Source organism: Vollenhovia emeryi, unplaced genomic scaffold (assembly GCF_000949405.1).
Source record: "Vollenhovia emeryi isolate VEMERY1.0 unplaced genomic scaffold, V.emery_V1.0 DF939172.1, whole genome shotgun sequence".
NCBI classification, from domain to species: Eukaryota; Metazoa; Arthropoda; class Insecta; order Hymenoptera; family Formicidae; genus Vollenhovia; species Vollenhovia emeryi.
This window is the reverse complement of record NW_011967194.1, coordinates 545865-567107: the sequence shown is the minus strand read 5'-3', so window position 1 is coordinate 567107 and position 21243 is coordinate 545865. Positions and strand designations below refer to the sequence as shown.

The window sequence follows — 21243 nt, the reverse complement described above, 5'->3', positions numbered from 1 at the left end:
TATTTTCATAATAATAGTAATAATAATATAATATAATATAATAATAATAGTAATAATAATAATGATACATAATAATTCATAGTGATTGCATGTGACACGTGACGTGTGACCAGCAGTAATAATGGCACCGCGCTTACGCATAGCCGTTCCTTCAGTCGCCCCGTACTAAAACGACGTGCGTATCGGAAGAATGCGGCGATAAGTAGGTAAACGCAGCGCGTAAGTCGATATTCAACAAATAAGATTGAAACAATAGTTACGTGCACACACTCGATGCGATAGAGTCGCGACGGAAAACGTAATCGCTTGGCGCGCGTGTCGTCTTCTCTTCATTTCTCCTATCTCAAAAGGAAAGCAGAATCTCGCGCAGCGCAAATATGTACGCGGTGCTGCTGGCTCTTGACACTGTATACATTGTACGTTTATGAAACTAACTGGTGTACCCGCAAGAACGAAAGTGTATGTACGCGTTTGTCATATGCGTTTGTACGTGTGGGTGTGTGATTCGCGTGCGAAGCGAATCTAATCGTCCGTACACATAATGGATTATAGTATATCGCTTATTATATCGGTATCGGCATGTAACCGCGAGGACAATTTTTATCATTCGTAAAAAAATAGTTGACTGCGAGTGCATATCGAATTTCAGCGTTGTTCTTTTCTCTGCGGGCTAATTGCGTGAAATCTGGTACGACGTTTCGAGAGTAACGTGTACTCGCGATGTAGAATATAATAAGTGAGCCCTCGAAATTTCCCCGAAACGTGGCTTTACTACAACGGGATGCTAAAATCGCGGCTCCAGGCTGTAAGTGTCGCGACTTGTCGTTAATTAGAGCGCCAGCGAAGGGTAATCAGCTGTATCGACTGCATGAAAAGAGTTTGCTGCAATTCTCATGTGACACGTGTACAAATGTAGAGTATAGAAATGAATCGACGCGTCTCTAACGGTGTGCAAATTCAGTTGAGATGCGCAGTGTATATGTGTATGTGTAGTAATATCGATCGGACACGGTGATCGTCCGATTCGCACACGGGCAAATCGAGCGGAACGCGGTGTTAACGCTACAAGAGATTTTTGCCGAAAAGAATACCGCTCACTCACAGCCGTTATTGTCAGTTTGTCTGGACGTCACTAAATATTCAGCGCATACTACGTACGCGCGGGCTACTACGGCGATCGAAGCTCGTATAACGCGAGGGAGATTTGGAAAATTTGCCGATTTACGTTCCGCGGCGTTTTTGCTGTTGGAGCAAAAGTTGGGCGAAAAGAAAAATTCGGGCCTGCTTCCAACGTAATTATGAAGAAAGGAACTAGTCGTCTCGGAATTTTTGCACTTAAACATTTCTATTGGAGAATGTCTGTTGCAGCCAGCCGTCGAGGATGTGCGATGATGCTCTTCCGAAATCCCTCAAGTAAATCACTGCATTAAAGAATGACATTTTGGATCCAGTTCCTTTCCGCATAAATATGTTTACAATAATATTTCGGATCGGTTGAAATGGTCCTTACGTCGCGCCCTAGCGATGCACCATCACTTTGAATAATTTTCAATGATTCTAGATTCGAGAGCATCAATGGAGCCTGGCACCATCTCTCGAGTCCCGCATACTACTCGCTAATCGTGTCTACGTGCTCTACGAGCGATGACGGGAGGACAAGAGGTACGTGCTGATTTACGAGACCCGGCGATTCGTGCGATCGGTGGCGATTGGTGCGTCGTTCGCGGCCGATAAGCGTGTAAAAAGAAGCGTTGTCTCCGGGGATGCTGTCTAGGATGCACGAAAACGAGAACATCTCTTAGACAGATTCTTCTTGTCCAGATTCACTCGGACATCGCTCCAAGATTTCGGTGCGAGTTCTTTTCTTCGTCCCCGCGATTTTACTAAATCTTGGCTAAAACTAATTGGACCTCGTCGTTTGTTGCAGCTACGAAAGATGAAAGATAGGTACACACGAGAGAAATTTATCGCGACAGACGCACGATAAATATTATTACACGGATGCGCGATACAGGGGAGAAGCACGATATAATAATAAACCACGGGGAATTTTTCACTTGGCGATACAGGGAGACAAGAGCTATCTTACAACAGGTAAGACGCGTCCTCGCGGAAACGCGAGGACGACGCGAGGCGAGGCACGTCGCGGCGAGCCGCGCCATTTCGTTGCCCTCCGAGTTCTATGGAATACGTCATGCGTACGTATTGTACGTATCGCTCCATCTCAAAATAATGTTTGCAACTCGGAGGATCCTTGGACGAAACTCAGCGGGACGGCCGCGGGGTGCACGTCCTCGAAGAATGCACGAGTGCACATTTAACAAAAACGCCAACAAGGAAACGTGCGTGAATAATAAATTAATCGAGCGCATGCGCAAATTGCATTGTCTTATAAATCGTATAAAAATTTTCTATATTCAACCTAGCTTATAATGCCTTAAGAGTACGGTACGTCGGGAATTTCTTTAATGCCTGCAGATCTACGCGCCCCTTTCTTACGGCGAGACAATTTTGCTACGATCCGCGCGCGAGCTCCAAGCTATCGGGGAAACCGTACGTTCGTTCGTTCGTTCGTTCGTCATCTCGGTTTGACTAGTGTCGGCCACATCTCTTTCATCTAGGAGCAGATCTGATCGCAAACACGACGCGCATGACGGCAAAGCCACGAATTCGACCTTGTCGTTCGGCTCGATAAATTGCAAGTCTCAAAATCGCATTTAGCTGTCGCGCCAGGTCGCCGCTCTTAAGCAAATTCTTGGAGCGGGTAACGATCTCGCGCTTACGTACCGTGAGGACCGGTCGCGTGGTCGCTCGCACGGTAGATCGCGGCGGCGTCTCGCGGCGCGCAAAAGCGAATCGAAAAATAAGTCGGAGACACGTGAGAGATAGCGAGTAATGTTCCGTTCTTTCCTTCGTACACACGAGAGACCTAGTCGTGTCACGTCAGCGGCACAGCTGTCGGCGAGATGTTGCGTCGAGGATCGATGTAGACGCACTCGTATCGCTCTAGCTCGCGAATCTACGAAAATACCACGCGGATTCCCCTCGGTTCTTATCTTTTACCAAACAGGAGACAGAGATTTCTTATGAAATTTACATCTTGACACGCGGAACTGTATTAGTAATTCAATTGTTAAGATTAATTCGCGTACCGAAGTTACTTTAGCTTCTCTCCCTCAGCTCATATTCACAGACCTGCACAATATAAAATCTTAATTTAATATGGCCGGTAATTTGTTTTACATCCTCTTTCTCTCTTTCTCTAACGTCCGTCCACCCACTACTCCGTCTCTCCTCCCATTTTGTTATTATAATATACTTACGCACTGTATGACTAGTTTTATATTTAACCGCAATTACGTAGTAAATAGATAATTGCAATCTTATGCTAATTTTAATTATACCTAGTGGTACGCGCGTGTGTGAATGCGTGAGTGTTTGTATCGTTAATACTAAATTCACATTCATCTTTTATGTGTAACGACAACTTTCATTCCTTTCTTATTTCCCCTCACGTATGCAAACGCACGCTCACTCGCTCTCTCTCTCTCGCTCTCTCTTTCTGTTATTTTCATTCTTGTACGTGTAGTATACAATTTCGTGCAAGGTCCGACTTTTTTTTAACATAAAATATATCAAACAGAAAATTAATTAATTTACACCATCGAGCGATTTTAGAGGATATCGTCATTTTTTTTCTGCGAGTAATGCGCACGGAAGATAACAAAGGCTTTTCCAACGCGGATTAATCGCATCTATGTTTGAGTAATGACATTCGCCTCTGTTTTTTCTCGACACAATTATCCTACGATCAACGTTCATCGAACGATAATACTCGTGGATAATATACTCGGACTTTTGTACGATTAAACCTTCCACTATTGATGTTAATGCGGAACTTCTGTTCTGTCTTTGACCATATCGAATCATCTATTCTTGCGACAATTGTAAAGAATACATTGGGTTTTCGGAAAGCGATGGAGAAAAAGGAAACATTTACGTTTCATCGATCATTTGGTGTTTTTGCGTATTTAAATAATCAGTAGAGACTATTAACTTTCATAAAATTTGACCCATGCCTGTTTCATCGTAATAGTATTTTCGATACGTGTCCAGCTAAATCCCTTTTATAATATTACGTATTTCTGACAAATGCTTGACACGCGGAATGACAACGTGTCTGCCGTTAGCTGAGCCTTTAACTGAAAAACACCGCCGCGTTTTGCGTCTCGCGAAATTTTGCTACTCCGAAAAATGCGGCGGAAAGAGTAGATTGTTAGTTCTCTTGTCATGTTAATCGATTATAAAGATATAGCCATCGGACATTTATATATAGGAACGAGTCGCCACACGCGCGATATACAATACGTAGGTAATATCTGAAGCGAGAGCGCCTAATCGGGGGATCCAATGCGCGCTAAAAAACAATCACAATTTTGATTTGTGCGAACATTTATGTACTTTCGCTCTCACCTACTAATCTAATTCTAATCGTGTCAACTTTGAAGATCGCGTCATTAGATTATCATCAGGGACAATCCTTTTTCCGCATCGTGCTCTCAAAAGAATCGGTCCGTTTCAAGATATTCATCTCCGAGAATATCCGGGCGCTCAACGCTCGTTATTTCCTCCGTTACTTTATCTAGTCTTTCTCCCTTTCTTCGTAAACATATATCACGATGTAGCCTTATATAACAAACCTTCGCTTAAAAATGATGACGCGCATTTATACGCCTTATATCGCTTTTTACTAAGAAGCCAATAGGGACAATCTCGAGATATGTTTGTGTTGAGAATAACTTTATGATATAACTACTTATTCCTTACATCGCTTAGGGAAGCAGCTCTTACCGCTTTTGTATATATATATATTTTTTTTTCTTTCTATATGAATTATACATTCAGCAACGCGTTAGCCCTTAATCGCTTCGCGGCGGGTTTTGCATGCCATGGTCGATCTCATCGTCCTCTCCTTCTCATTTTGCAACAAGCAAACGAATATATGCTTCTATACGCTTCATACGATCGTGAGACTTGCGCGTGTATTTATTTTTAATATCTTTTATTAGTCGAAAACCTTGCTCTTCCACCCTCTCTCTTTCTAAATTTCTTGAGGCAGTCTTCGCGCCAGACCGTGTCAGTGTGGTTAGATGTACGGAGTATACGCGGTGCGTTGTGTTCGAACAGGTTGCTGCTAGGAAAAGATTGATCTAATTGTTGCAAGTAAAAAAATAACTGTGCGATAAGCGAATAAAAAGAATAACTCGCGAGATAAATAAATGATATATATGGGGATAACGATGTGATGCTCTCCAAGCAACGATATCTGGTTTTGTTTTTCTATAATTAATAAATAAAATCTGTCTAAACACAAAATTATAATTTCTTAACACAAATGTAACATAGCGCGATTTTGCAGTAACATCCATTATATACGGGGGTGAAATAAATACAGTAACATTATATTATTGCACTCAAGTTTCGCACGAGAGAGGAACACATTTTCTTAATATACTTAACATTTCTTTTGTTGGATATTTGTGGATCTTCCTCTTCGTGCATAATTCTTTACGTAGGCTTGTTTGTTGAAATATATGTGCCGTCCGCGATGTTTGCTTAATTTCGAGTTATTTTTGAAGAAAATTTGTACACACGTATCTTCCGAAATAAAATGAGATATTTTTGAGCCTTGAGAATGAAAACTAGTCCCCGGAGCTCGCGTTGAAATTTCAATGTTTTGAATTACACAACGCAAGTGTGTCTCACTGTTGCCTCTCTATCTTCTCGTTACTATAACTGCTGACGATAAGATTTGTCATGTTCGACTTCAATCCTGTTTGTCGTAATATCGCAGGTGTGTCTCACGCATTTTTTTTGCAGTTCCGTTAAAGCGTTGTAAGCGTTCATCAGAGGAAACCTCTCACCAGAAACTTTGAGCGCTGTCCCATAGGCTCTTGAGACTCGATCGGAACTCGAAGCGAAGGTTCTGGTAGTATCACGCTATGTTATTGCCGCTCATCGTAGTGACGCATTTCTTCTCGGGCGTGTTTTGGCTCTCCGAGTTACTTCGCACCGCTTTTGGCGGGCTGCCTGGCGTAGGTGTCGTATCACCCGACAAGGCATTATTATTGTTCGTCGATGTCGAACTTCTTCTACCGTTCTCACGGGTCGGCGACTTGACATCGAACACGGATGTATCCGACTCGATGTCCGAATCGATCTGAAATCAATAGCTCCATTAATTGACGATAGAAAAACGACCCTCCTAGCATTCGCTATCCCATGCGAATCTCTACAGCTAAGCTTTAAGCTTTCCACAAATAAAAGTTGAAAAGCCAACATTAACCTACGTTAGATTATGAATGAGAAAGGAACGCGATGTGAGGTTTCATCAAACTACCTTGATATGAATGAAGTAGAGATTTAAAAAGCGGTAATTAATATGGCAATGAGTTCGAAGGTGAAGATGGCGGGGATGATGCACTACCTTGTTGAAACAGACTACCTGTCTGGTAGCTGGATGAGGATTGAGAAAGAGTCGTTCGCTAGTGTCGCTGCCGCAGCTCGAACTCTCACTCATCTCTGTGGCGAATTTTCTGGAGGCCCTCGGGCTAGGAGGCGCGGCTCTGCTTTGTCCTCCCAAGTTCATGCCCACATTTCTTGAACACACCTGAGACTGAATATGCTCGCATACTCGCCTAAATCTTCGGATGTTTCCTGCGAACACCGCATTCGTTTCATTGTCCGAACCTTAATTCGATAATTCTAGAACAACAGTTGTATAGTCCTTGGACAAAATCCGAAAACTATCTCATAGGAAAAGTATTATCGAATTAATAGGATTAATATGACTTTTTCGAAAATGAGCATTTAAATTGCGCCTCGAGTGAAGATCTTGCTTATTAAAATATAGGTGGACTTTACACAGTGTGTTTCTGGCAGACTAGACTAAATTTATGAGCCGAGCGACCGCGGCTTGTTCTCGTCGGCCGTAAGAAACTAAATTACCAGACTCGTCGGAAAAAAGAGCGGAATCTATCGCGTCGACATACCGAACGTAGAATATACATGTACGGATAGAACATAAAATTACACGTATACATTAGCTGTACGTGTCAAGGTAATATCGATCTAGTTGCGCTTGGATGACTGCCAAACGCCCAAGAGCGAGGCAATCCACCATGTCCACGGTAGATTTTTGTCAAGGCTTCGTACTTGTTTAAGAAGGCAGTTCAATCTTAAGTCACTTTTGGTTTCTTCGCTCTTTCGTGCTATGTCTGACTTAAGCGTGAAGAGAAGACGATAAGAACGCGACTTGTAACAAGTGCGCTTACCGCTCAGTAACGTGAAGGTGATGGCGAAGAGGGGCTCATTCGGCTGCTTTGAAATCGCGCTAATGTCAACTTGAAATCGCACTTGTCTCTGGAACATGGCTGGCCCGGTACTACCTCTTTTGTACTCCACTCTGAACGACATTGGCGAGCTCACGCTATGAGATAATTCTGCTATCTGCAAACGTCCAGTGTTTGTCCCAAATTGAGCATATCAAAGAGAAACCAATCAAATTGGTATTATTAGAGATTCTAATAAAGTTCTACAACATAGAAGATTCTGGAAACCATAGACGCAATCGTATATTCAATTCCTTCAAATCTATTAGAGATTTTGGAAACAAGTTCTTTAACGACATTTATCGAATGCTTCGCCTATGATTCCCGCAAGCATGAATCCCAAAATGGATAAGCTTCGGGGTACACTTACCGATAAAAAAGCGTGAATCAGATCGGCTTTTACACTTGCTAGCGGTTTTCCTTTGACCAAAACGGTGAAGGTCTCGTCTTTCTCCGTGGTCATCAAACTACCGAACCACGATTTTTTCGTAAGTTCCGGTGAAGAATCCGGTGTGAGTTGTACCTATAATCAATGGAAGCTCGACAATAAACGCAACGTTCAAGCGCCACAAATTGTTATACATACCGCGTTCAACTTTTAACTAATCTTTGCATTTAAAAAGAAAAACTATATCGCCGATTAAAGAAACGCGACTACTAAGTAGCATGTAAAGAATAAATTATATTTTCATTATCTGTTACCGCATACCTCCTCGGTGAGCAATTTACGGCGATGAAATCTGGGGCTGCCCAGGAAAGAATTCTTGATCGTGTTTAATCGCGATCTCCAGTGATGAGCTCCGGATCCCGCTCCCGTATGAGGCGAGCCCGGTGGTGTAACGCCGACTGCAACTACTGCAAAACGAGCCATATCTCAATATCATGTACTTATCCTAAAGGCGTTAAAACGTTAGCCTATTCCGTCTCTTCAATTAATCAGTTATCTTCCGAGATTTCTGTTCGACGTTAGAGGTGATCGTTCGTGACGACCGGTCGAAATAACCAGGCAATCGCGCCAGGCAAATTTATCGCGCCATTTCTGTTTAATTATACAACGCGAGTCCTGTATACAAATGAACATGATGTTGAGTAAAATGTAAGGTACTAATCCGCATAATCACATCGGGAAGTCTATTTGAACATTGATATACAATCCCGCGGTTACGTGATAAATACGAGAGCACTTAACGTAATACGATCTGCTGGGCTTATGGGGTAGTAGTCTTTAAGAGCAGCAGTTAACTTAAGTGATTATCGGTGTTGTACGATACAACCTACGGTACCCGTGCACGTAGGTGTACGTAGACACATACATATAAAGTGATAAAAATTTGAAAATATGTTTCACTTTGAAAAAAGGAAGAGGTATATGGCATAGGATAATATAGTGGAAAAATGTAGCTTCGTGTTACTCCATTTACAGCGATACCAAACATAATAATATGTTAAACTTACCAGGCTGCACTTCATTGAGTTCAATGCCGACATTGGCGAGCGCCGGCGTCGGCGACGGGACGCTTTGACTCGTGGGGCTGCCGCCGTTTCCGGCAATAGTAGTTGTGGTACTGCCACCAAGGGACAGTCTATGGGCACCGCAGGTGATCGCCTGGCCCACGTGTGACGACGGCACCGCTCTGTGGGGACTTAGCAGACCCGCAGGTGCATGCAACGGCGAGCTGCCCGGCGTCGACGTGTGCGAATGAGACGCATGAGTGTGGCATCCACCCGTGCTTGGTGATCGACGCGCGTGATGTCTCATGCTGCAAATAATCAACGATCTAATTAAAATGCGGACTCGCGAGTCGTCCACTTTGAACCACGAAAGAAATTAGTTGCTTCCAAGCTTTCTCTTTTTGGCACTTAATCGAAATGCAATTTGATATTTGCACCTAACGTGAATCGAGGCTTATAATAAGTATAGGATCGACGAAAAAAAAAGAGGGAGAAAAATAACGCGGGGAGACACGTGATACGGTGCACGCGACATGTGTGGATAAGTGACGTTGTCACGCGATCGCTGGCCAGTTTGAAGCGAGCCGCACAGCTGCCTGCCCTTACAGAACAAGCTCTTGTCGAGCGCGGTTGACGCATTAGTTTTATCGGCGAAACACGCGGAAATCGGCTATTCTCAACTTGGTTCCCCACGCAACAAGAATAAAACGTAACGATTAAAATGCACTCTATTCGAATCGACGCCAATTTACCTGGACTGTCTTCTGGGCGTCAAAGGCGAACCGTGACTGATCTGTCCAAGATTGAGCGCGGTACTTCCGTTCACTCTACACGTGTCCACCCGTTTTCTCGGCGGATCGGCCTCTAATTGTCCCGCGGACAATCCCCTCATGCTACTCCTCATTACCTCGAGCTCGTCCTCGCACGCCGGTCTTCTTCGCTTCCTCTCTAACAGCAGGAAGTATATCACCTTCTCCGTGTTGTGGCTGAGAGAACATTTGCGCGTGTCAATTCCCACAGTTGTTTTTCTCAATACTTTTCCAAACTATAATAAATTCAAAGTCTTTCTACGAGAGAGAGCGAGAGAGAGAGAGAGTGGAGTCTCATCTTACTTTGGACTGAGCAGCTCTTGAATGAGTTTGTCGCGCTCCTTGAAGCAACCGAGACTCGCGATCGCCTGTAGCACGTCGGGGTCGATCGCTTCCACGGACGGAATAACATGCGTCTGCACTACGTCCATCATCGACAGTTCTAATTCCAATTCGCCCTTACCCGCCGCCGTTACCCAAATATGCCTATTTATTTCCGTTAACTGAAAACAATTGCCACTTCTTTTAGAGAAAGTCTTATCTCAAGTAAGTTGCTGGGGCGGTTTGCTGAGCCAGGTTGAAAGGGATAAAACGAGTCTTACCGTCAATCTTTTCTCGGGATCGACCTCTATCATGCCTCTGAGCAAATTCTGACACTCGGGTGGCACAAAATGCGGTATGTAAAATAATCCGCGCTTAACTTTTTCCAACAATTTTCTCAGATTGTCGTCGTCGAAGGGTAAGGCGCCTACCAGAAGCGCGTAAAGTATTACCCCACAGGACCATACATCCGCCTTTCTACCGTCGTACTTTTCACCCTGTTAAAAGGAACCAAGTGGTTTTACGCCGCGGAGCTTAAATAGCTGTTTACTCACTTAATATATCATTTCTATGTAATTCGATGTCGCAAGTTGATTGTAATTAAGGGCTCTTACTCTAATGACTTCGGGGCAAGCGTAATGAGGTGATCCGCAACTAGTCTCCAGCATAGAGCCCGCGGGTTGTAAAGACGCCATTCCGAAATCTGCTATCTTAATGTTATTCTTCTCGTCCAGCAACAAGTTCTCAGGCTTCAAATCTCTATGGCTGAAAGTAATAACATAAATCAAGTGTCTGTAAGTCCGATGTCGACAATCACGAGTCGACGATACACGCGACTCACCATATACTATGACTGTGGCAAAAATCTAATGCAGAAATTATTTGTCGAAAAAATCTCCTCGCTTCCTTCGGGGTCAGTCTGCTCTTTTTAACCAAATAATCGAACAGCTCCCCGCCCGACACGTGTTCCAGAACAAGATATCTTGAAAGAACGAACATAGAAAGCGTGACGTTTCTAATAGAAACTTTAAGGTCTCGCAACCTTCGTCAATGCTTACAGATATTTCTTGTTTTCGTACACATCCGAGAGGCCGAGCACATGCGGATGGTCGATCAGTTTCATAATGGCGATCTCACGCTCCACTTTCATCAGCACGGACTCCGAAAGCTTTTCGCGGTTGATAATTTTGATCGCCACCTTCTTGCCCAACACACAGTGCACGCCGAGCTTAACTAAACCTAAAATTAAAAAGAACCAAGTGTTTACTTTATGCCCTGACATAATTTCAAAAATTTTAATTATTACATTAATTTGCCACGATTTTGCGATCGCAGTTGAGCAGAGAATTGACGAAAAAACCGATGGCAGTGAAGCTACCGTTACGTAACGTCAATTATTTAGGGATTGAATTATTCCTCGAGGATGCGATGGTATGTAAACACGCTATTACCCTGGACAAATAAACACAAATTTACTCGAGCGGTTTGACACTTTTCACACCTGGCAAATTCCCAGCGTTTACGCAGCGTTGGCAGGTTTCTACTAAAAAGCATCACTCTTCCAACTTGAAACTTGGTCAATTTGTTATGTAATATTCCGAAATACATCGACACTTTTCAGGTTAATCAAATATAGATCGTTCTATTGTTATTATTCGCCCCGTGTATTCTCCTCATTCAATATACTCCTAATTACGCGCTATTGTATCGGCCGAATCGACAGTAACGTATGAATATCGTTGCTTTAATCAAGCGCGTGTTAATTCGCGTATGATACCAGACGCCTATTACAGCTGCGAAAAATCTTTTGTCGATTAAATTCTTGCGGATTTTACGACGACAGAGAAGACCACGTCGTTTTGTAGCTATGTCTACAGTAATCTGAATTACGGGTCGCATTAGGGACAAATTAGCAGGCACATTACAATTGTAGATTGTACAACGACAAGCGATTAAAAAAAAAGTATGAGATTGAGAAGAAGAAGAGTCGATGGAAAAATGGGATTTATGAGGTTGGTGAGGTTGGAGCACAAAATTGGTTTATTAAATCGGAAGTCCACGACGAGTCGCGCCATACAATGTCTTTATCCACTTAAATGGCTGCGCTACGACGGCCGTGCATAGCTTAAGGCTTAAGCAGATAAACGAAGGGAAGAAGAAAAAAGAAAGGAAAATACCGTAAGAAACCGTTCGTTGTGAGACGACGATGGAGAGAGCAATTAAGAATCGTCGTAACGAAGTCGCGTCTGTCCCGAAGGATTAAAGGGTTTAATTCCAGATAAAGAATCGCGTTGCTTTACACGGCGATTACGTAAAAACTGTGAGCATTATTGCAGGCGGTCGATTCTCGCGGAGTGATCAACGTGTTTTGATTACTCGAGTGAAAAATAATTTTTCACGTGCGCCTCAGCTTCTCTGTGTCTGTATCGCATACATTTATTTACATATTGTCTAAAAATATATTACGTTTCTGTGACGTTACGCCAGAACGTTATAAATAGTTGAAGACACTTTTTATGATCGATGGCCACCTTTCAGCCATTCTCAATCGAAATCGCGCGAGATTAAGTCTCGTCGGTGATTGACGCGATGACAATTCCTATGGAATTAAACGGACGCGACGTTTCCCGTCAAATCCGGTGGCAATTGCATTAGCGGCTATTGAGACCATCGAGAGTTAAAGTGCACTTCCCCCAAACGATTTACGTCATCCGTGATTTAACGGTGTCGATAGCATATGCATTTGCAGAGAGAAACCTTCGGGCTCGTTTTAATTTAAAACATATATTTGCCAAGATATTTTAGTACAACTCGTCGCGCGTATAAACGAGCTGTGTACGTTACATTAATCTCGCAATCTTGAATTTGCTGCGAATACGTGATAAGAAGCAGAGGAGTAAGTTTTATATCTCAAAATATCTCGTGGTTAAAGCATGGCCCGAATATGCCTATGTCAACGTCGATTTTCGAAAACGGTGAATTTCGTACGCCCTTTATAAACACAGTTCGCACAGCAGCAGGTTTGCAGCGGGACTTTTCGCAGCGAGAACCACCGTAAGCGGTTATATCCTTCTTTCTAACGTCTCCATCGATCCCGCCAGTTATAATTCAAACCGCGCGCACTCATGTCGCGAGCATGAGCGGCAATTTCATTACCCCGCCCGCGCGTGGGTCACGGAATTCAAAGCGTGGAGAGGAATTCATTCGTATGATTAACGCGCCGTATTGTCACGTGCCGGAGCATGCACCCCTTTCGAGATGCATACGGGATCGATATAGTCCGCCGGAGGAAATGACCACCGCGAGACTCATCCGCTGAAAGCCGAGCCGTGAATTCATTAACGAGCTTTCGCGAAATTACGTGTTGATCGAACAACCAAATTGTGTTTCGATTTAAATCTCGCATCTATGCTATCTCAGGTAGGATATCGCGAGTTCCGTCTCCGAACCATGGAGTAACACGTGCTTACTGAAAGAGAGACGAACTCTCGTTTCATCTTAATATTGCTAATTTACTCCCGCATTTATACGCCGAGTACACGCCATTCCTTTTTTTCTTCGGTACGCTCGTTGTCGTCAACGTTATTACTTTTCAGTCTCCTTGCTGCGGCATTTCATTTAAAACGTTTATTAACCGCTTCGCAAAGATTTACAATTGTTGCCGAGCTTTTTCTTCGTACGGCGAACGTGACGCAAAGCGGGGACTCTTAAACTTCGAACCGTAACCACATTTGCTATTGGAGTACCAAATTACGAGCTGTACACAGAGCGCTTCAAGAACGAAGAGATATTCAGAAATTAAATCCCTTTCCTCGAGTTCTTCTACTCTTTTATACTCCTTTCGTGGTCCACGCCATTCAGCGACTCTTGTAGAGATAATCTCATTCTGTCAACTTATAATTGTGTAACGACAAACGAAGGTAATTTTCTTATATATTTTATATATTATATCTTATTCAAGTTCAAAATGTTTCTAATTCTCTGCCTACCCATAACTGTTACGTGGCATAATTAGTACGTTGTCAGTATCGATCGTGTAATAGCATCGAATACCTTCGAAGTGAGAGCAAATTAGTGCAGTGTTAGACTTCCTCTTTTGTCTAAATCTTCGATGTGCAGGCTTTCCGTTGAAACGTTTGCATTGTTTTTTTTTCGTTTATTTCTCTCACAATTTGTACGAGCGAAAAGCGCTTTCTATCTAGTTTCTTTAATTACGTTCTAATATATTTTGACAAAAAGAACACTGTCGCAACACATTGTAAGATAAATTGTGACTGCAACTTCTGCTTGCAGAAGAAAACTCGTGCACAACGTGAATCTTCTCTCGACGTATGTTACATGAAATGTATATTCCCCCGAGAATTTGCACGTGTCACAGTTACGCGGTAGGTTGATTGTATTTGAATCGTATTTGAATGCGACACAAGAATAGAACTGCGTGTAGAGAAGAGGGTAGAAGGTTACGATCGGACATTCGAATTGAACCGCTGGCTGAACGAAAATGCATTCGGCAACAGTGCCATAAGGCTAATAGTCTTGTAGCACGGCCACGGAATGGCTTCGATTCGATCCTATTATCGCTACACCGCGATAACTCGCGCTAGTTATCATTTACGTTACAAATTCTTCCGTCCATCGCGATAACGGAAATTTCAATCTTTCAGGTAGATTCAAGAGACGTGAGAAGTGCACACTCGTTTAGGAGGGTTGCGTGAGAATTACACGTGTTGTGTGTCACAATGCGGCAGACCTTGAAGTTTCGCGAGAGTTTCGCGGCAAATTTGTGCCGACCAACGTATCTCTCTGTCGTACAGCTCTGTCGTTTAGATGCGTTTCCAAATAGAAAAGTGTCGCTTCAAAATTGCATCACCGGAAAGCGTGCGTGTGCGAGATCTCGTATGCGCGAATCTTGATTAAACCGACTCGATTAGACATTCCTGTGGTCGTAATCGTCGATCGTAATAACGATTGCAACGGAGATTTGTAACGAAGAGGGGGGGGGGGACGGGGAGGAGGAGGAAGAGGAGGAGGAGAAGAGAGGTGGAAGAGGGAGAGACCGTGCACCACCCACCAGTCTGGCCTTTCCCCAAGGTCTTTTCCAACCGATACGGGCCGACGTACTGATGGGTCTCCTGGGTGTTGGACCCAACGGGGCTCTCCTTGCCCTGCATCGCCGCCGAGCCGCTGCCTTCCTCTTGGTCCGCCAGGATGAAGGGTTGTCCTGTAAAAACGGCCGATGTCGAACGTATATCACGATCCTTTCCCTCTTTCCGCACTCTTCGCTCGTCGTTATCACTTGCTCGCGAGGTCTGGTACCGGTCTACCGTGTTCTATCGCGATTTCACGCGACATCGCGCCCTTTATCATGGTAACTTGCGATGGAATATGGAAAGTGCCACGAGGGTAACTCAACGAATAACTTAGTTTCGTTTGGATAGCATTTCGAAGACAATCCGTGCGATATGCGCGTCAAATGTCAGTTTATCGCCGGTATTGGTCGATCCCTTCTGAAAAAGCATCGCATACTCGACTCGAGGAGAAATGATTTACGAACGTGGTCGGATCGCCGCGGACTCTCTTCCGCCCCGTGCATCCATCTCACTGTCGTTAGCCGAGATTTTGGCCCGTTGGACGATAGGCGACGGTAGACACCGCCGAATACTCCCTGGGCGGGAGCATCACGCACCTGACGCACTCACCGCGTGCACTATCACTGCGACGATCTGACATAATCTTCTTTTATCTTTGGCGGATGCCTCTTGCGAATTCTTTTCATGTTGCCTCTTCCACGCGTGCACCGTCGAGACTACCGGAGACGTGGTTCGAAGGAAGGACAATTAGCTGCAGGTAGTCCGCTCATTTGAACGAGCGGTGCATCGAACGGCGGCGGGCGATAGGCACCGGGGGATGTACGTCGATATTTATCAAGATGCCTGCTGCTGTTGCATCAGTCGATCGTGGCCGGCCACGATTCCACGAACACGGAGTTGGGCGCCATTGTGATTCGAGAAGAGACCTCACGGTAGTCTCGTCGGGGACGTTGCTGAAAACGTTGCTGACCCCGCAACCAAATCGGCCGCTCTTGATTCGGGCTGGCGGCGTCGCGGCTCCTTCACCTTACGACGGCTCTCCTCGGTTCGCCAACCCTTGGCGATCCTCGAGAAAATCCCATTTACCTCTCGCTGACACGCGATATCCACCCTGCTTGGCACTCGCGGGACGTCGTGTTTGGGACTTGTTTCCCCAGCCGCGTTGAGGGAGCGATCACCCTCCTTTCCTCGAGTCGCACTATCACTCTATCCCGCGTGCACTCGTGCACCGAACATATCGCTACGATTCAGCGATTAGCGGCGTGATTGCGCTCGTGGCCGGGCTGCCGAAATCGGAACTCTCTATCACGACGGGGAAGCTCTCGCGACGAATCCCTCCCTCACTCCGCGTTTTCACCTCGCCCCTGTCTCCTTCCGTTTCGGCTAAACTATCTTCTCATTTTAGAAATGAAATTTAGCCCCGTCTTACGGGACTGACGACGGCCACCACGGCGCTCCCAGTTCGATTATGTACCGGACACACAGAGGGGGTAGATAGTGCGCGCGCAACCCCACGCCCGCGAACGGGGAGATCCTTTCCGCCCTCTGCGTACATGGGGAACCACCACCGACCGAAGGCGACGGGAGGGTGTCAGACAGGGCTCGGGAAAACGTGGCGGAGAAAGCAGCCGCGTGTCTACCTTCGGGGTGGTAGAGTGTGCGATACGCGGGGGTGGCCGCCGTCGGTACAAAGACGATCGCCGATGGTTCGCGTCCGGGCTCCAGTTCGTGGCTGAGTGAATTCTCCCTCGTGCGAGGGTGTTCGGAGCTCGTCCTTTTTTTCCGCTGCTAATTTTACCTTATTCAGATGCCGCTAAATAACCTGTTATTTTGCACTCTTCCATTAAAAAGTGATTCACTGTACCTCGGGCTGGCTTTCAAACTTACGCGTTATACACTAGGTAATATATTTGTACGTCAGTATTTTTAAGATAATATGTAATATAACGTGTGTATGTGTGCGCGCGCGCGCGCGCGTGTGTACATGTATATTTTTACTTTTGTCCTTTTTGGGATAACTAAATGAATACTATTAAAGTTTCTGCATAATTAATAACAATCTAATCTTGCTCATCATGTATGTTTATTGCAGCGGCACGTGCGTTTAATTGAGTTCGACAAGCTGACGATTAAAATATACGTGCCGAACATTTACTACTTTCCATTTATCGGTTCGAACGAGTAATAATACCTCGCGACAAAGTCCGAGCTATATTGTTGTCTCGTAGAGAGAGAGTCGTTTCCGTCTCAAACGATAAAATGTGATTTCTCTGCTGGCGACAGAAATGGAATGCCGGAACTGCATTCCATTGATGTAACTCACTCGACTGTCAACGTTTTAACTGACTGTGACGGAAACTAAGGGGTTGTCGACTCAGACGCGGACCTAAACTACTCTCGTCCTCGTTATCGCGATGGAAAGGATATTGTTCTTTGACAAATTATTTAATTTGATTTTATACCACCAAACAGCTATGGCGTTAAGTATAAAAATAGAAAAGAACAATAATTATTTCTTACACTTTTGGACAATGCATTAAATCGAGATTGTTGTAGCTCAAGCCATAAATTATCAAATTTATTTAATATAATATTTGAGATATTTGAGATGAAATGTACGTGATGGCATCTACGTGATATGTTTCAGTAACAGGATCAAAAGGTTCGTGTTCGAGGTTTCGCTACCACGCACGTTTTGTATTATTCATAGTCGAATAAGATGGAATAAAACCCGCAAGGTCTGATTTATCCTCTTTGTACTGATTAATTGTTTATTAGCTAAATTATTAAGAATTATTTCATGGCTTTCTCCCGAATTTAATAACAGTAGCAATATAGACAATTGTATCAATTGCTTAGTATTGTGCGTAAATTACTAATAGCTGTATTAATTTTTCCAAGTCGGGTCTTTCAATATTGTAGTAAACTCAACATCACGGCATGAAGCGTATTAGAAAACGATTAGTTAAATCACCTTGATTGAGCGAAGATAGCTCTATTTTGACAATGCAAACAAACCGTAAGAGAAAAACTTGCGAAAGAGAGAAAGGATTCCTTCTAATTGTGGTATGAATCTGTTAAACATAGCAGTTAATTCTTTCGGAGAGGGAGGGGAGGAGAGAGAGAGAGAGAGAGAGAGAGAGAGAGAGAGAGAGAGAGAGAAAAGTATTTAACGCAGGCACTTTTCTCGATGAGGCGCGTGTATAAATATGCAAGGAAAATTACCTGCGCCATGGCGTGAGTTAGCTATGAGGAGGGCTACTTGTATAGCGGCAAAGAGTAATGTACAGGGTGATCCATTCAACCTGAATATTGTATTCTACGTTGCTTAATATTTCTGGTACCTTAAGTACCGAAGGTAAGTTGGATTGCTTCCAACTATAAAGACAGCTTTGTATTTTACTGTTTTCTAACAAAAGTGCCTTTAGTTTTATTAAAATTGATGTCGCATGTCTTTTCTGTTTTGTCTTTTTTACATTTGGACATCAAAATAAAATTAATCAATTTGAACAACAATGCAAAATTTATTAAATGAAAATATTATTTCATATTTCAAAATTACTAACGGAGTAGTTAGCAGTTAGTTAAAAGAAGATATATAAAAGGGAACCAGTCAAGTGAACCACCCCATAGATTCAGTCAGTGAGCGAGAGAGAAAGCTACAGCGTGATAAAGAGACGGGATTATAGGGGGAATGAGAGGAAGAGAGGGATAACAGTCGGTGGCACAAAGAGGAAGGGGTGCAGGGTGCTTAGGATCGATAGATATATAGAGGCAGAAAGGAACACAGGAAGCGTCTGACACCTGGGAAACTCCTGGGGATGGTTTCTTACGAGGTGATTCAACTCAAACTAACAAGCAAGTTTTTCAATACCGATCGATAATTCGACAATGTGTTTTTGTATCAAATCAAATTTTCCCATATCAGCGATCACAATGTAGGACTATGACTGATATATCGACATTCATTATCACTCGAAATTATTATGCAAATAGATTTACATAAAGGCGATGCAAATTCATGCGTTTTATTTCTCGAAATAAAACAGTAACGGTATAAAATAAATAAGTATGCATTATTTTTAAATTTTTCCAGAAAAAATGTCATCTCTTTTTTTCACCAACTATTAAACGACAATTTAATGGACGGAAATTTTCATATTTTTACTGTTTTAAAACTTGCTGCTGTCATCTATGTTGCAAATATTCTAGATTATCCAAATTCAGGTTAAACATCAGGAACGCGCGGGCTTGAGGTTTTGACAGCTCAAGTACAAGCGATTAATTGACCTGCCATCATCCCTTTACTGTCCTTTGCAGTGCATGACTAGATGATAATTGTCATAAGTACGCACAGTTAAATTACCATGAATCGCTGAAAATGTTTGGCCCTCTTATTACTCGTTAGAAGTTTACAGAAGCAAAAATTTGATAACAGAGAAAGAAAATGTTACATGTAAGCTTGGATATATGTTGGAAAACTCGTGAAATATTCGGCTAGGAATAGCCGAGATTAACTCGACAATTTTACAGCGGGATATCCGGTATATGTCGAGAGATGAATATCACGCTAGAGTGGTACAGACACAGTTTATCCGCACTGTCAACTCGGGGGATTAAATCCCGATGTGACCGTCTGTGAAATTTTCCGGGGAAGTTATGATCAGTTCTGAAATTTCGCCAATGATTCAAGTTTTAAGACACAAAGTTCTTAAAAATTACACTCCATGCATTGTACAATACTTGTGTGCAATGTTCGCAAAAATCCGACAGAGTTTTAGATAAATATTGTAATTTATAAAGAAAGCGTGATATAAATATGCGTGGGGCGTATACGAAATAAAAATTTCACTGATATTTTCTAAAGAGATATATTAAAAAATATATATATTTTAAGGATTCGCGACCGTGTGTGTGTGCTCTTTTATGAGTCACAGTTCGTAAATGTGATATTCTTCTCATGGGGATGAGTAATACATAGAAGGGGGGCGCGGAGTGCTAACATGCCGAAGCAAGCAACGGATGCTTAAAGCACCCCTATGACCCCTCCGTTTCTCATCTTCTCTCTCGTGTCGTTTCCATTTCCCTTCTTTCACGTATCTTCCAGGCAATATCCTTGACATCTTTTGGAGAAAAACTTTTCGTCATAATAAATTTAATAGAATTATTAGCATTGGATAACGTTAACGACAGATGTGTCTCCTACGATGATTATGATATTGACGTATGTTAATGTAATAGACACACTTACATTTGGAGTATGTGTGCGCGTTAAACGCATCGAGAGTACATAATGTAGTTTGATTTATGCAGTTGCTAAATGCGATCTCTATTAAGCATATACTTGGTATATGGACTCCGGGAATGTGGTAAATCACGGGACTATAGCATCGGGTACGCTCCCACGGGATACAATAATATAATCGCGCCCCAAAGTGCCAAGTTTGACATCGCGTCGATGTTGGTACGAACTCCAGGAATAATTAACAACCTGACTCCACGTTTCTTAAATGCTCGACTGGCGTCATCCGTCGTTGAGGAACACGCCCGGTTTATCTACAGATTAAACTTATTTCTAAATTAACAAAGATATATGTATACACATATACAATCGCTTTATTGTAAAGATAAGAGAGGCACGAAGTCTCTTGAATATTTCAAATATTTAGTGAATAATCGGAACGTCGTTACACCTCATCTTCTTCGTAAAGTAGAAATTCTTCTCGCTGAGTATTCGGTGGTTGCTTCAACAAAGATGTAACGACTACCCTCATAGGCGTGACAACTCACGTGTCTGCCCACGCAGTAACTCGTGCATACACGTGAAACCGAGCACGTGAATAGGGGAGTAAGGCTTTGATTCGGACTTTCGAGCGACTCCACGAGAACTTTACGAGGAGGACAACGAGGGTCGATGGTACTCTCTCCACACGTACAAGACCTCGGGGAAATCCTAATATTTTAACCAGCAGCGAAGTAAAGGACTCGCGCGAGCGGAGCAGTGAAAGGGAAATGGGGTGTTGTGCCGCGAGTCATCCCTGCGTCTACATACGTAGATATCCGTATGCGGTATGCTTCCCCTGGAGGGAAGTACTTGCAATTAACGCGCTAAGACTCGGCTGTTGCAAGGGTTGCGCCACTTCTTCACCCTCCTCGGCTTCTTTCGGCTTCGATTCCCAT

General features: G+C 43.5%; 2 protein-coding genes across 22 annotated transcripts in view; one reads left to right on the top strand and one right to left on the bottom strand.

The window, feature by feature from the left end:
• Positions 1-21243, top strand: part of LOC105563704 — a 29484-nt gene that overhangs the window by 2981 nt on the left and 5260 nt on the right. For 5 of the 19 annotated variants that reach the window (XR_001009059.1, XM_012015525.1, XM_012015524.1 and 2 more), the window contains exons 2-4: positions 83-1413; positions 1562-1850; positions 1928-2094. Coding sequence is in view for 14 of the 19 variants with exons in the window: in XM_012015525.1 (XP_011870915.1) it covers positions 2002-2094 (93 nt within the window). In the remaining 5 variants the exon portion in view is untranslated. The other 14 variants (XM_012015533.1, XM_012015534.1, XM_012015532.1 and 11 more) reach the window with 10 other exon arrangements.
• LOC105563706 (serine/threonine-protein kinase BRSK2) lies at positions 5360-16608 on the bottom strand. 3 transcript variants are annotated; one of them, XM_012015538.1, is made up of 13 exons: positions 15045-16608; positions 11032-11212; positions 10815-10955; positions 10588-10738; positions 10255-10470; positions 9956-10155; positions 9596-9829; positions 8847-9169; positions 8101-8246; positions 7762-7914; positions 7335-7509; positions 6488-6717; positions 5360-6220 (listed from the first exon to the last, which is right to left on the bottom strand). In XM_012015538.1, exons 1-13 carry the CDS (start codon positions 15142-15144, stop codon positions 5996-5998), a joined length of 2475 nt encoding a protein of 824 aa, XP_011870928.1. In that variant the 5' UTR covers positions 15145-16608; the 3' UTR covers positions 5360-5995. The 3 variants fall into 3 exon arrangements, with proteins under 3 accessions (XP_011870928.1, XP_011870930.1, XP_011870929.1); XM_012015540.1 differs by having other exon boundaries at positions 6506-6717; positions 15045-16607; XM_012015539.1 differs by having other exon boundaries at positions 8847-9151; positions 15045-16607.